This window comes from Telmatherina bonti, assembly GCF_933228915.1.
Source record: "Telmatherina bonti genome assembly, chromosome: 10".
Classification (NCBI taxonomy): Eukaryota; Metazoa; Chordata; class Actinopteri; order Atheriniformes; family Telmatherinidae; genus Telmatherina; species Telmatherina bonti.
This window is the reverse complement of record NC_136628.1, coordinates 30276842-30290647: the sequence shown is the minus strand read 5'-3', so window position 1 is coordinate 30290647 and position 13806 is coordinate 30276842. Positions and strand designations below refer to the sequence as shown.

Here is a 13806-nt window from a genome sequence, read left to right as displayed (position 1 = left end):
AATTCTTCACTAATTTTTCTGTACATTGTGACAATACAAATATTCTGTCTTCATTACAAAAAAATAATACTCTAAAAGCAACCTACAGGGGCTTTCATTTTTATGGTGTTTTCCTGGCCGTTTTATTAATTAAGATGACTACATATATCTTAGACCAATTGCTTTAAAGCAGGAAGGTGATATGAACCTTCTATATTATATATATATATATATATATATATATATATATATATATATATATATATATATATATATGCGTGTGTGTGTGTGTAAAAGAAGTTAAGAAATAAGACAAATTATACATTTAAAAACTTACAATAAATAAGATAGATGCAGGCATTTTCATTTGGATACCATTTCATCCAAAGCATTAAAAAGGAATTCATGTCTTGAAACCAAAGATCCATTCTTGATTTTTTTCTTTGATCAAATATGTCCCTTTTCTTCCAATAACTTTACAGATAGAGTCTCCGATACAGACTGGCAGGTGCTGCCATGCTACATACCATGACAATGAATCTGTCATTCTCTCACGTTCGTTAATTTTAAACCCTCCCCTCTTTTTTTTTCTCTAGTTGCTAAATGAATGTCTTGAAATCACAGGGACAAGACTGTGTCAGCCAGTAACAGCCACAGAGGAAAAAGGGCCAGAAACCATCCAATCCCATCTTGGTACAGGATCCAGCTCTGTACTCCGGTGTTCTTCTCTCGATGAAATCAAACTTGGACCAGTCACTTTGCTCTTCTCTAGAACGTTTCCCCCTTCATATAAGAAGCTGGTTACAACATGTTCATGATGAAGTTGTACATCTGGTTGAGCACCACAAAGTGAATGGGCAGACACGACCGCCGGTCCTGTGTGGCTGGGTCACACGTAAGCCAGGAGAGGGCGTTGTACTGCTCCAGCACAAATCTGAAGACACAGAAAATTTGGTTACATTTACATTTAAAATATCAACTAACCATCAAATCCCAGTTTGAAATGACCCTAGAATAATTAAAAATGGAGTATGAAAAGTCAGTGTCTTGTTTACTGTCAAATCCTGTGTGCAAAAAAACAAAAAACAAAAAGACACTTCAGTGTTGAATTAAATCTGCAAGAACAAAATTCTACCTCCAAACAGTGAGGAGGGAGGCAACAGTAATTTGTTCACTTGACTCGAGGAGGATGGTGTTCTGGTGTTGTTTACCTGAGTACATCTGAGGTCTGATTGGAGTCAAGGGGGTGGGAGTGTTTGCTATGCAGTAGTTCATCTGATTGCACTGAAGACACATGGAGGTGCAAAGAGGCCTGCGAGAGAGAGAGAGAGAGAGAGAGAGAGAGAGAGAGAGAGAGAGAGAGAGAGAGAGAGAGAGAGAGAGAGAGAGAGAGAGAGAGAGAGAGAGAGAGCACGGTGAGAGGTGTCAAACACATTATAATGAAGCTATTAACCTTTTATTTCATTGCATCTAAATAATTACACATCTTTCCACTGCAGAGCACTACCAACAGCGAGTCTGTTTCCAACTCTCGACGCAGTAGAAAACACTACAAATCTTTTGTGTAATTATACACCTCGGTATTAACTGTGCTGAGGAATGTTCACACAAGCAGCTAAATGCTACAGAAGAGTTGTGCCTTTTTACAAACAGCTTACATCTTTCCTAAACGTTCACACGCAACTGGGGCTTTTCTGAGCTACCGAACACTCGCCACAGGTGGTGGCACTCAGGCAATCTGCAGAAAAAAATTCTAATCCTTTTCAGATCAGCCAGGATTGATCACAATATGCAGCGAGTGAGGTGCGATTATGTCAAAACTTTAACCCTTTAAATGCCTGCCCTAATGTTTGGTAAAATAACATTTTCAGATTATTTGGTTGATTTTATTTAAACCATTGTAAAAATAAACCTGTTTGATTTATTTCTACCTCTTGGTTTAGGTATGTAATACCAAAAGTAAGTGGCTTGTATCCCATTACTGTTCCAAGTTACTATATATTTACTGTTATCTCAACCACTTGATTCTTATTAATGTCAAAAGGAAATAAATACAAAGAAATAATCAATCCTGCTTTTTCTTTTACCTTTGAAAAATAAAGAGTTAAGAAGTTAAATATCTTTAATTTGCTTCAAGAAACATGCAACAGATACAATAAAAGAGGAAGCACATATCACAAGGGGTTGTTGATTTACTGACTGATGGCAAAACTCACTGTTTATAACTGGAATTCAAACCATCTTCTGCTATGATTGGTGGGATTACAAAAAGCCAACAAATGTTTGTTTCACACTTCAAGAAAGGAATATGGAGTCTAGCTTGTCTGCATTAGTTGCCAACCTTCATTGCTTTACTGAGGTAGCCTCTAAAAAGGGTTTTATAAACCTGGAGGGGTAGAGGGTGGTACCTTGAGGAAAAGTGGACATTGGTTCTGAGCCTGTGGACAAGCTGACCAGAACCAATCAGGTAGAGGGCCGGCCTTCGCCGTGGAGACAAAGTAGCCAAGCGCCAGAGGCTGCTGCAGAAGGTTAGGAACCTCTTCATGAGACTCCATCCGGTCTGTGCTCTGGCCCTGAAACAAGTTTAATTTCAATGTGAGAATAGTTGTAATGCATCTTTACCACATGTTCTTCAACTCCATTGATGGACTCTGAGCGTGTGCATGCTGTCTCACCTTACTGCCATCACCACCGTGGTGGTAATGAGAGCCGGGAGAGTGTACTGGTGAAGTGGTTGGTGAGATGTTAATGATGTCTGGATCTACTAGCTCGTTCTCCTGGTCCAGCAGGTCAAAGATTCCAATACCATCTGAGCCATCTGAGGAGAACAGGAGAGGAATTTCATAAAGCTGCAGCCAATTATGTTATGAAATCAATACTATTTTGTGAAACAACGTCTTCCCCTCGCATTCTGCATGTTGGAAACAGTAAACATGCTTTATATTTCAGGCAACAAATTCTCCACAAAGGTAATAGGCTGAGGACTCCTGAGGGTGCTGCCGATGCATTAAGTATGCAAACACACACAATACTACAACACAGGCTAATAGACTGGAGAAATAAACAGGCAGGATTTGCAAACAAACAGTAGGGAGGAAAAAAAAAAAAAAAAGGAAATAGTAATTTGATGTGAGTTTGAGGATCTTGCAATTGAGATGGGGTGTGCTGAATCCCAAACAGCAGAGAGATCTCTGAGAATGACTGCAGGATAAGACGATGAAGCGCCACTCACCAGTGGTGGGATTGAGAATGTCAATGTTGGTGTCGATGTTGGTGTAGTTGGAGCTTGCGACTTGCACAAAGGCAGAGGTGGGGAAAACCAGGATGTGGGTGCAGGAGGTGTCTTGAGGGGTGCTGAGCTGCGATGTCTGCATGTTCAAGGTGGTGCTCCGGCCAAACACAGACCCGGTTGACACAGAGTCTGAAAGAAAAGAGGGCCGATTAAAAAAAAAAAAAAAGTTATGTTATTTCTTTTGTTTAAGTTTTGACTAATTTTATTTAACTGCTTCATCGGAATATGAATAATGTAACAATAAAATCCCCCAACCAAACATCTAGGTAAATAATTGATTTGACTATATAAGCTAAAGTCACAATGCAAAGCTCAAAACAACAAAAAATGTTTAAATAACGTAAGAAAAAAAAAATGAAAGAAAAGTCACCACAGCTGTTCCATTTAGTGCCAAACCCCTTATTCAGTCTTCTGAGGTTAACACAACCTTGCTAATCTTTTCAGCTTGAGAGGTTTCCAGACAGGAGATGCCATCAGTCGAGCACAGCTCAACACAATCCTGGTATGATGCACTGACAATCCCCCACTCGTTTCCCAAAATAAACCCATTGATCTGGCTCTCCATCACACTGCATTGAGATCAATGGGCATCTGAAAGGTAGTGCTTTATGAGCAGAAGGTACATGATCTTCCCTGCCATCAATCTGCTCTGGACAAGGAGGGGACATGCACTGTGATATGTGGCTGCCATCAATCACACCATGCACGCAAGCATGAGTGCTGCCTTTCTGAGTTGAGTAATGTCACTTTGATAAGAAGTGTTTATTAAAACAGATAAGTTTATTTATAATCTCTTGTGATCATATTGTACCTGGCATGATGATAAAGGATCCCTGTGGTTCCATGGCGACCAAACATACGCTGAGGATGCTGGGAGTGTCTGAGGCGGAGATTCCGCACATTCGACACATTTCCTTCAGCCGCCGACTGAGCGACTGCAGGTTTCTCCTGCTTAACAGTATACTCCAGTCTAGGACATCACGAGAGGAAAGATACTAAATAAATTAGCAGATCATAAAAAAACATGAATATTCTGTTGTTTTGGAACATTTGAAAAGCAATTTACCACAAAAATCAAGATTACCTTTTAACTCTCCGTGCCCTATCCTGCCCAATCTGCCAATCACCACTCTCCATGGAACTGATGTCATCTGCACCAATCCCAAGCACCAATCCCACAGTTTCTGCAGGCCGAGCCGCCGAACCGAACCTTTTTTCCTCCGTGCCCTGTCCAATGCAATGAAATATGGTTAGATTGACTACACTCCAATAATGTAAAACAAGTTTTATACTCACACAAATGCAAAAGAAAACCGAAAAGTTTTATACTTTTATACATAAAAGTATGCAACATTAAAACTTCTATTTACTGCCGTTTGTCACTCTAGTAATTATTAATTATAATTACCCAGAATATAATGCTAAAAAGAAAAGGCTATATAAATCAAACAGAAGCAGTGAGGTCCAGTGGCGAGCATAAGTTCTGATAGTAGTCCAACCTGTTGGGCCCATCTATGTTGATGATGCAGGTCTCCAGCAGTTCCCCATACAGGTCGGTACACGTCGCCAGAAGCCAGCGCTGGTCGTGGGACAAGCAATATCCTACAAACAGCACGTTGTATTTCTGCGATGCCTCACCAAATGTCTCCCCTAGCTCTGTCTGCTTGTCCTTTACAGGCGCTAGGATGAACGGAGGTGTGTATAGACGCAGACACTCTGGTCTCTGCACATGAGAGGGAATAAAAAGACTCAATTAAAAATGTACAAAAACTTTTGCTGACACACAAAATCCTGTTGAGGTTTAATTGGCTGTTGAACTTTCACAGCCACTCAAAAAAACATTCAATAGTAGGGCTGTGACGACATGCTTTTGTCCCAATTCGATTCTGATTTTTTTGGGTGATTTAAATTGCAATTCTCACAATTCTTCAAAATTGCTGATTTTTGTAGATTTAAAAACAAAAGAAATGTGTAAAACTTTTTTTGCTCGTTGTTTTTTGTGATTTCAATTTGGGGGAAAAAAATAACACATTAGCCAGATGATCATTCTGCTGCTATAATGCTTAAGAAGACAAATAAAAAGATCAATAAAAATGACAATATTTTTTGGACTGGATTCATTTTTATTTATTTGGGAAAAAAAAGATTTTATTTTTTAAAAATTTCCATTTTAAAATTGTGAATAAAAAAAATCCCTATTTTCAATTTTTCGATTCTTTTTTCCCACCCCTATTCAATAAATTCACATTTTTGCTCTCATCGTCTTGTACTTACTCACTTTACCAAAAAAAAAAAAGCACTTGAAGGTTTGCTGGTGTGTGAAAAGGGAAAAGGTAAAGCTGGCTGCTAGCAAGGAAGTAATCTTAATCAGATCCTGGTTTGAGGTGCCCCTTTGTCTAAACCACGGGTCAAGATCCCATTATGAAGGTGTCAGGAAAGGAACCAGGCAGATAATGGAAAGTAAACTCCAGAGTACCAGAGGTTACAAGTTGTTTTTGTCTTGTTCCAGGAAAAGAAAAATTATATATTTATATATATATTATATATTTTTTTTTATTTTTTTTAAATATAAGGGGGGTTTACCTCTGATGATGGTTAGCTCTAGAAAGTCTCTCTACAACGGCAGAATGAGTGGAACCAGGCCAAGAGGCCGGGTCAGGTTCATGTCTTCTTAAGAAGCTGTAAGCAACTAAAAGGCTGGGGCACAGTGTCAAGTGCCTCTCTGCTTACCAATCCATCAGAGCACTGAGGAGTGCTAATGCTACGAGCTGAAGTGCAACTGCATACAAACAAACTGCCACTACAGTGAAGATAAATCACATCTAAGCAATTAAGGTTGTTACGGCTAAAAGCTGAGCTGCAAGTTTACCTCTGGGCTCTTCAGTGCGGTGTCAATGGCTAAGCCTGGTCCAAATCCGGTCAGTGACTTGACGTTGGTGGAGGTGGGAAGCGGCCGTCTGCACTGAGCGAAGACAGAGAACGCTAGAGATTTGAGGTGCTGGGCATAGATATGTCGGTCTTCGCCACGTACTGGCTGAAGCAGGTACTGACATGGGACAATCTAAGATTGCAGAGGGAAAAAAAAAAAAAAGAGAGAAAAGTTTGTGAGTGACATGAAGGTAATTAATTACAATAGCAATCATGTGCATGTCCTCCTACTTGCACAGATATGGAATTCCGAATGTGAGGGGGCAGGAACTGGAGCATCTCGAGGTAACAGCGCAGCAAACCCAGCGTCCACACGCTGGAGTGGGCTGGCTCTGGCCCTGAGCCACCATCAGCCTCTTCATAGCTGAAGGGGTCCACAATGTAAACAACTATGGCAGGTGGATACGTCACCGCGTGGGACTCTCCGTCTGTTGGCACGCCAACCTTTTCTCGTTCCAAAGTGCTGGAGAAGAAACAAGAAAGCCTAACATTTAGAAAAGTTTGCAATCTTTAACAACTTTTTAAGCACCCGGGAATACTGGAAAACATAAAAGAGTTGCTTCATAAAAGTGTTATAATTAGCAAAAAGGAAGATTTTCTTCTACGGTACCTTTCAGGAGGCTTGGCTGTCCCCTGGGGCTGGCTGCTGGAGTTGTCCCCTGAGGTGCCAGTATTCTGGGTACCAGCCTGCTGTCCCTGCTGTCCACTCTGGGAGCCCTGGCTGCTTATGCTTCCAAAAGGGGGAAAAGAGTTGGGCTTGGCAGATGGTATCGTGCTGCCAGGCTGTCCTGAAGGTGTCGCAAGGCTGTTGGATGATGCTGAGCTGTTTCCAGACCCACTGCTGCTACTGCTGCTGTTGCTGTTGTTGGAAACTGAGGAGCCCTGCTGGCTGACAGTGCTGGAGGTGGAGCTAGACTGTTGTGTGGATGATGACTGGTTGGATGTAGGTGGAGGAGTGGGCTGTGTGAGGAGGGAACCGTCCAACGGTTGTGATGCGAGGTATGGAGCTAAACAGAAAAACAGAAATACACAAGTGGAATTTTATAAACAAAATTCAAGAAAAAAGGAAAAGAATAAATCACATCTGCTAGCCAATCAAGATGCAGTTCATATGCTGCCTGCTCTAAACTCGTAACACAGTATAAAGATGGAAAACTCTTTCATGTCCAGACAGTAATAAGATCTGATCAAAGACAAAGCTGTAACATTTCATTAAATCGTCATTTTATCATATTAGGACATTTATTCTTTAAGGTTCACAGTTAGCTTTGATAATAAATTTGATCACACTCTAGAACCCAAATAAATATTTCGAGCCCAATTTTTTTTTTAAATTTCAGCCAATGTACATGTGTAAGAAGAATGGGACAAGCAAACAGAGAACATAATCCATTCAGCTACTTCTATCTCTGGTGAGGAGGCATTAAAAGAAATCTCTGTTCACTCCATTTCAACCTCCTCCTACACTGATCTCACTTCTTTGGCATTTCAAAGCACTGCTCTTTAAGCAGTCAAGGTTTTCCTGGCTAGTCTTTTTTTTTCTTTTAAATAATAAAGCTCAATTATACCGACTAAACCGAGAGGAACTGAAGGTGATAATGAAACAAAAAGATGACTGAACCAAGCATCAAGCACCAGCATAAGAGTGTAGAATCTGAAATGCGGCAGTAAAAGAGCAATAAATGTGATTACACAAGACACGTACCGAGGTTGTGGCGGCACACTTGTGCATAGAGTTTGAGCTTAGTGAAGGCGTCGCTGTTGCCGCTGGCAGCCTTGAGGAACCAGTCGCTGACTGGCTGATCCATGAGGTTCTTGGCTCCACTTCCCCCTACAAGGACTATCCCATCAGGGTAGCCTTTTGAAATGGGCCGGTGCTGTCCTAACCGACAAGACTGGAGAAAAACAAGGGGTTAAAAGTTAAAGATTTATTCATTTTAAGTTACAGAAACTATATTTGTTATAAATCATAAGCTTTAGATTATTATTCTGGCTGTATTAAGCAGCATTCTGGAACACAGCGATAAAACAGCCTTCTTTTCTACCTCGTAGACAGCGGTGAGGTCTCGGAAGAAGCTCTTGGCACCGCTGAGCAGGGCCTCGTTGTCAGGACAAACAACAAGGTACCCGACGTCTCGCTGGGAGCCAAATGGATCCAGCAGGAGCTTCTCCCAGTAGGGCAGACCAAACGGCGACAACACTACAAAGTCATACTCATATCCCACCAGGAAGGTGGGGATGGGCAGGGGCTCTGGAGACTCGTCTGTGCCTTTGGGAGTGATGGGTAAACCGAGCGAGGAGGGGAAATGGAGACAAACAGAGTGAGAACGGTGCCCGAGCACAGTTAAATATCTGACAGGCTTTCCCACTAGATATGACATCTGGACAACACCAGAGGGAGCACACTGCCAGTGATCTGACAGATTTTCTAACCCAACACACATACCAAATACCAGGTGCACAAACTTCAAAGATGAGACTGAAATGCTTTGTGTCAGTTCACTTTTAGAGTTTCTCCTGGAATTTAGTTCTTAGCAGCCTGAAACTGATTCTGCATCTATAAAGCTTTACCGTAAGAGCCCCGTCCAGCCATCTTGTGAAACTGCTGCCACGTGAGGGGACCCTGAACGCCCCACGACCGCACCGTCCTCTTCTTCTGGATTGCGTCCTGGAGAACAGGCTGAAGGGACAACAGCACCCGCAGCACATCCTGAGAACAAAGCGCACTCACATCCACTGCTGTGGAAGAAAGGTGGAAAAGGAGAAGCTCATCAAAACACAGGAGGAACACTATAATAAATTTACTTTACTGTTTCCTTCACTTTAAAAAAAGTTTGGATTTCTGGTATTATGTACATGCAAAGTGTATCTCAAAGCAAATCCAGTAAAAAACTGGAACTTAAAAAAGGTTTTTTATTTAAATAAAGTCTTAAAGTCATTTCGCCATTTGGTTAATATTTAAATTAATTTTAACATTTGTACTGAAAAGTAACTATTTTTAAACTGTATAGCATTAGGAAGCCCAGTTCCCTCTGCATCTTCACCAACACCACTGAAGAAGGAAGGAAAAATAAATCAAAATGAAAAAAAAAAAAACCTGCTAAAAACTGCCTAAAAAATCTGAATAAAATTCCAGATTTAATACATGGTCTACCCTTTTAGCAACAAAAAGTCTTCTCACCGTTTTGTTTGGCCCAGTGGTGCAGGCAGGTGCTCTTCACCAGTGCCTCGTCCACCTTGCCGCCTGACATGTTGTCCATGAACTGTCTGCCGTGCTCCAGGGCCATGTAGCAGTCACTGTGGTAGTCCCTCTCCTCCACCCTTACACAAGGAGACACAGGGGCCCCACTTGGCCCCCGTGTCACCATGTCATGATCTGCGACTGCAATGGGCGAGAAGGGGTTGGTGCACTGCTCCTGCATGAGCAGAATCAGCTCATCTGGGATATAGTCCCCTCTTCCAACCCCACATCTGTCCAGCGAGTAGAGCCGCAGCTCCTCAAAGCGCTTTTCTGCCTCCCTGCTGATGTCCGAGCCACGGCCGATGATGTCCAGCTCATCCTCCAGGAAGAGGCCCGAGCCGTTTCCATACCGTCGGTTGACGACGGCGCTGAAGCCGCAGCCGCAGGGCTCCTGGGCCTCACCGACCGGGTCGCTCAGGTACACGCCAACATCAGCTCCCATGATGTTCATGTTACACACGCAGATGCAGCAGCTGTCAAAGTTGCAATCTTTGAAGAGGTTCATGACCGACTCCGAGAGGATGAGTGTGACGTAGAGGCTGTGTGCTTCAGGGATGGAGGGTACCGTGGCCGGCTCCACAGAGTTCAGAGGTCGACAGGTAGATGGGGTGGATGCTGGCGAGTACAGATCCGAGTTCTCATACTTGAGTGAACCCTGGACGCTTGAGGGGCCGCGAGGTGTGCGTGGTGTGCGAGGCGTTCGGGGGGTGGGGGCTGAGAAACGCGGGGTGGCAGGTGAAGGCAGGATACCAGCCCCACTGTTGCTTGGTGGAGCACTGTTTGACATAAAGGGAGTGTGGGTTTGAGGGGTGTAAGTCTGGTTGTAGTCCTGATCCATGGTATTGCCAACACTGTGGAGGATCAGGAGGAAAAACAGACAAAAAAACAAAAACTTGTTAGAACAGAATGAAAGGTTCTACAACAAGCGATGTTTGCAATGTTTCCTAGCGATTATATCCCGATAAAAATCTTATCTCATGTCCTGTTCAAGTCCTGTATGATACATCCAATTGTTCAGGAACATGCCCCGCACAACATTATTTTCTAAAGGTTTCTGAGAATAGAAACATTCTGTGCACCGCTTGCAGATAACAAACCATTTTCCAACTGTCTCACCAAATTTGTGAAGACATTTCAAGTAATAAGGCAGTAGGGCAAGACAACATTCACAAGAGAAGGAATGCAGAGTGGGTTTTGACTGTGCACATGTTTACACATGAGAGAACAAGAATGCAGAAAAGAGGGAAAAGCGGGTAGCGAAAGGATGAAGCACAGGGGAAGACATTCAATAAACATTTCAACAAGCGTCCCTCTGAGGTAAGGGTTATTTTTGGGCTGGCGAGCAACTGTGAGAAGGTAGGGAGAGAGAGAGAGAGAGTATACGGCAGAGTAGGAGAGCCATCGAAAAGGGAAGGTGAGCACATCGTGTCCCTCGCTGTATGAGGGGAACAACTCCTGGCACAGACCCATTAGAAGGAAGTCCCAGCACAAGCCTCTCTCCAGCAACAGCCCATTCACCGTGGGATAAAGATGCAAAGGCAGCACCAGCACCACGTTTTAAGCTCTTTTACAATCCCCCTTTGGACAATGGCCAAATGCTGTTAAGTGCAGACATCTGTCCCTCCCTGCACAATCCGCCATAACCCATTAACACCAGATCCAACAAACGTATGCATCCTACTCAGAGCCAATGCTTTGTGGGCCTGATATGAGAATGTTTTTCTGTATTAAATGCAAAAATTCCCAAGATGCAATTAAAACATGATAGGAAAATGTTAAAGTAAAATTTTAATTTCATGTTTTTATCATAGTAAAATAATAATAAAAAAAAGGCTGATGAGCTTCAGAAACAATACTTGGATTTTGCAAACTTATTGTTGCTGCAGCTTTTGCATATCAGTGACGTGAAACTTCAAAAGCAAAGATCTACCCACATAATAGTTATCAAAACAGTTTAAAAACCTGTTTATCTGTGTTGCCACATTTCCTGTCATGCATCTGGATAATGTCAATGTCAATCATCAGGCAAGAGTGCAAACTCAAAAAAAAAAAAAAACAGCTCTGCTAAATATTTACAAAAAAAAAAAATCTGTCACCACATCCAGCTCAGGCTGAGCGTGTTTGTTAAACTGTAAGCTGACAGTTCACCTCCGAGTTAAAAGCCAAAACGTTTTCCAGTCATGAGCATGTCGAGGAAATGCTTTGGCCTCTCCTCCAGGGCAGTTTATACGATTAGTTTGTAAAGTTGCATGGATTTGGGCGTTTTATAAAATCAAATCAATTCAAAACACACAATGTAGGTTTTTATGGCTTAAAAATTTTTTAATAAGGTGTGTATTACGATGAAAAAGTCGAGATGTGGGGTGCGATGAAACCAGGAAACAACAAAATAGGGTTTGTTTTGAGATTTTGATGAAAAGCCACATCATGGGCAGCAGCAGAGGTGAATTTAAGAGGAGCAGTGACAGATATACTTAAGACACCAAGCTGCTATGAGCAACGAGGTGGCATGGAGCCGCTGTGGGGGCCCCCATCTCGTCACTCCAGTGATAATCCCCGTCGTCAACCAAGAAGTCATTTTACACTCATTTCTCTGCTCTGCCTGAGGCAGCCATGCATGGGAAATTGAGCTGCCCGCTAAGGTGGTGTCCAGGGAGCGAACAGTTGGTGTGTAGAAAGAAAGAGAGAGAAGCATGTACAGATATCTTTCCATGCACACACAACAGACACAACCTGACACAGAGCTCGGATTTTCTTCTTCATTTAAGCCCCTCTGTGACCTTTTGCTCAAATTGTCATCATAAATTATGGACAACATCTGAAACCAGCTGAAGAAGCTAAAATGTGACATAATTAACCTTAAAAAAAAAAAAAAAAAAAAAGTGATAACCAGCAGCATACCTGTCTTTGCTGAGGAAAGTCATCACAGGCACAGAGTTGAGCATCTCCCTGCCCATGGTCCAGCTTGGTCGATAGATGCAGTCTTCCGGTATTTTAATAGGTGGGAGACACTGGCTGGGTAGCGTCTTGAGTGGAGCGAACATGGAGCAGCCTACAAATGCCTGACACAGCTCTGGCTTGTACACAAAGGAATAGTCCTGCAAGATGAACACAATAATATATCTTTATCTTTTAAAGACTTAAAGATTACATAGTAGCTCATGAACACAACATATATGGTAGCTTTATTTACAAACATGAAATATTATTTATGTGTGACAAAGAGCACATAAACTGAATCACATTCCAGCTGCTTTTGAGCCGTCTTGATCATGTGCATCTGAACAGAGGCAGTGTTTGTTATAATAATGGCTGGACCCAGGCTCCTTATCATGGGGCAGAATTTCAAATCTTGAGCCTCAAAATGAGTGCACCATTCCTTCTTTTGACATCCTCTGCTTCTGGGAGTAAATTCCTCTATGCATGTTGGTCTGATACCATAATTATCAGGTCAGTGTTGGTTCTATTGACAATCACAAACCAAGACTGACCTTAATCTCAGATGGTTTAGGACTGCAGAAGCTCTCCTCCACCTCGATCTTGAAGTGGCCTCCCAGAGCTGAGGTACCATCCAGCATGGTCATGCCCATGTTGGGCTCAATGCTGCCGTACTCCTTGGTGCACACATTCATGGGTGAGTTGCCAGTGAAGTCCACAGAGGGAGGTGTGGGAAACATCTGCAAGTCTGCCGCACCTAGTGGAAAAGAGTAACAAGGGGTTATTGGTCTTTGAAAAAGAAAAAGAAAAAAAAAAGGGGGGGGGGGGCATTCTCCAACTTAAACATCTCAAGATGGTGATTATAAAAGAAATTTTGCTTCCTTATATTAAAAGTACCAAACTGGCATCACCTTGAGACAAAAACAAAGGAAAAAGTATGCAAATGAGGTGCATGACTCAATGTAAGATGTCATTTCATTATATTCTGTCAAGTCGCCTGGTGATGTACGTTGTTTTGCTTTGAATAGAAGACAAAACATGACAAGTGTGCTGCTCTTTTAATCAACTGCATCTCATACAAAAAACAAATGCTTATTAGAGACAAGTCAAACAGGCATCTCATCCAAAAACCAACGAAACGTTTACATAGTTAGGAACACTTATCTTGTCATTTTCAGGGGGCTCTTTTCTGCTTTCATGCAATAAGTCTATTTACAGAATCTGGCAAAGCTGTTGGAGTTATGCTGTCATGAAGTTGAAAGGCAGATAAAAAGCAGGAGTTCTCTTTATACGCTGCTTTCATGTACACAGGATAAGCCTGCATAAGAATGCTAAGTTTTTTCTGTTGAACAGCCTGAATGCAAAGATCCAACAGAGGATGCAAACCTGTTACTGTCAGACCGTGTGGTAATTGCAAGATGTTTGAAGG

General features: G+C 42.2%; 1 protein-coding gene across 5 annotated transcripts in view; it reads right to left on the bottom strand.

Moving 5' to 3' along the window:
• Nucleotides 1-263: 263 nt before the first annotated feature.
• The window catches only part of med13a (mediator complex subunit 13a), a 66951-nt gene continuing 53408 nt past the window's right edge, over nt 264-13806 (bottom strand). For 3 of the 5 annotated variants that reach the window (XM_079247324.1, XM_079247326.1, XM_079247327.1), the window contains exons 14-30: nt 12932-13134; nt 12342-12538; nt 9381-10291; nt 8771-8938; nt 8245-8468; nt 7905-8094; nt 6810-7206; nt 6431-6662; nt 6141-6332; nt 4771-4994; nt 4356-4498; nt 4083-4241; nt 3212-3400; nt 2655-2797; nt 2388-2552; nt 1191-1291; nt 264-913 (exon numbers count right to left, since the gene is read on the bottom strand). In XM_079247324.1, coding sequence (XP_079103450.1) covers nt 781-913; nt 1191-1291; nt 2388-2552; nt 2655-2797; nt 3212-3400; nt 4083-4241; nt 4356-4498; nt 4771-4994; nt 6141-6332; nt 6431-6662; nt 6810-7206; nt 7905-8094; nt 8245-8468; nt 8771-8938; nt 9381-10291; nt 12342-12538; nt 12932-13134 — 3971 coding nt within the window. In that variant the 3' untranslated portion in view covers nt 264-780. The remainder of the gene's footprint in view (nt 914-1190; nt 1292-2387; nt 2553-2654; nt 2798-3211; nt 3401-4082; nt 4242-4355; nt 4499-4770; nt 4995-6140; nt 6333-6430; nt 6663-6809; nt 7207-7904; nt 8095-8244; nt 8469-8770; nt 8939-9380; nt 10292-12341; nt 12539-12931; nt 13135-13806) is intronic. The other 2 variants (XM_079247325.1, XM_079247328.1) reach the window with 1 other exon arrangement.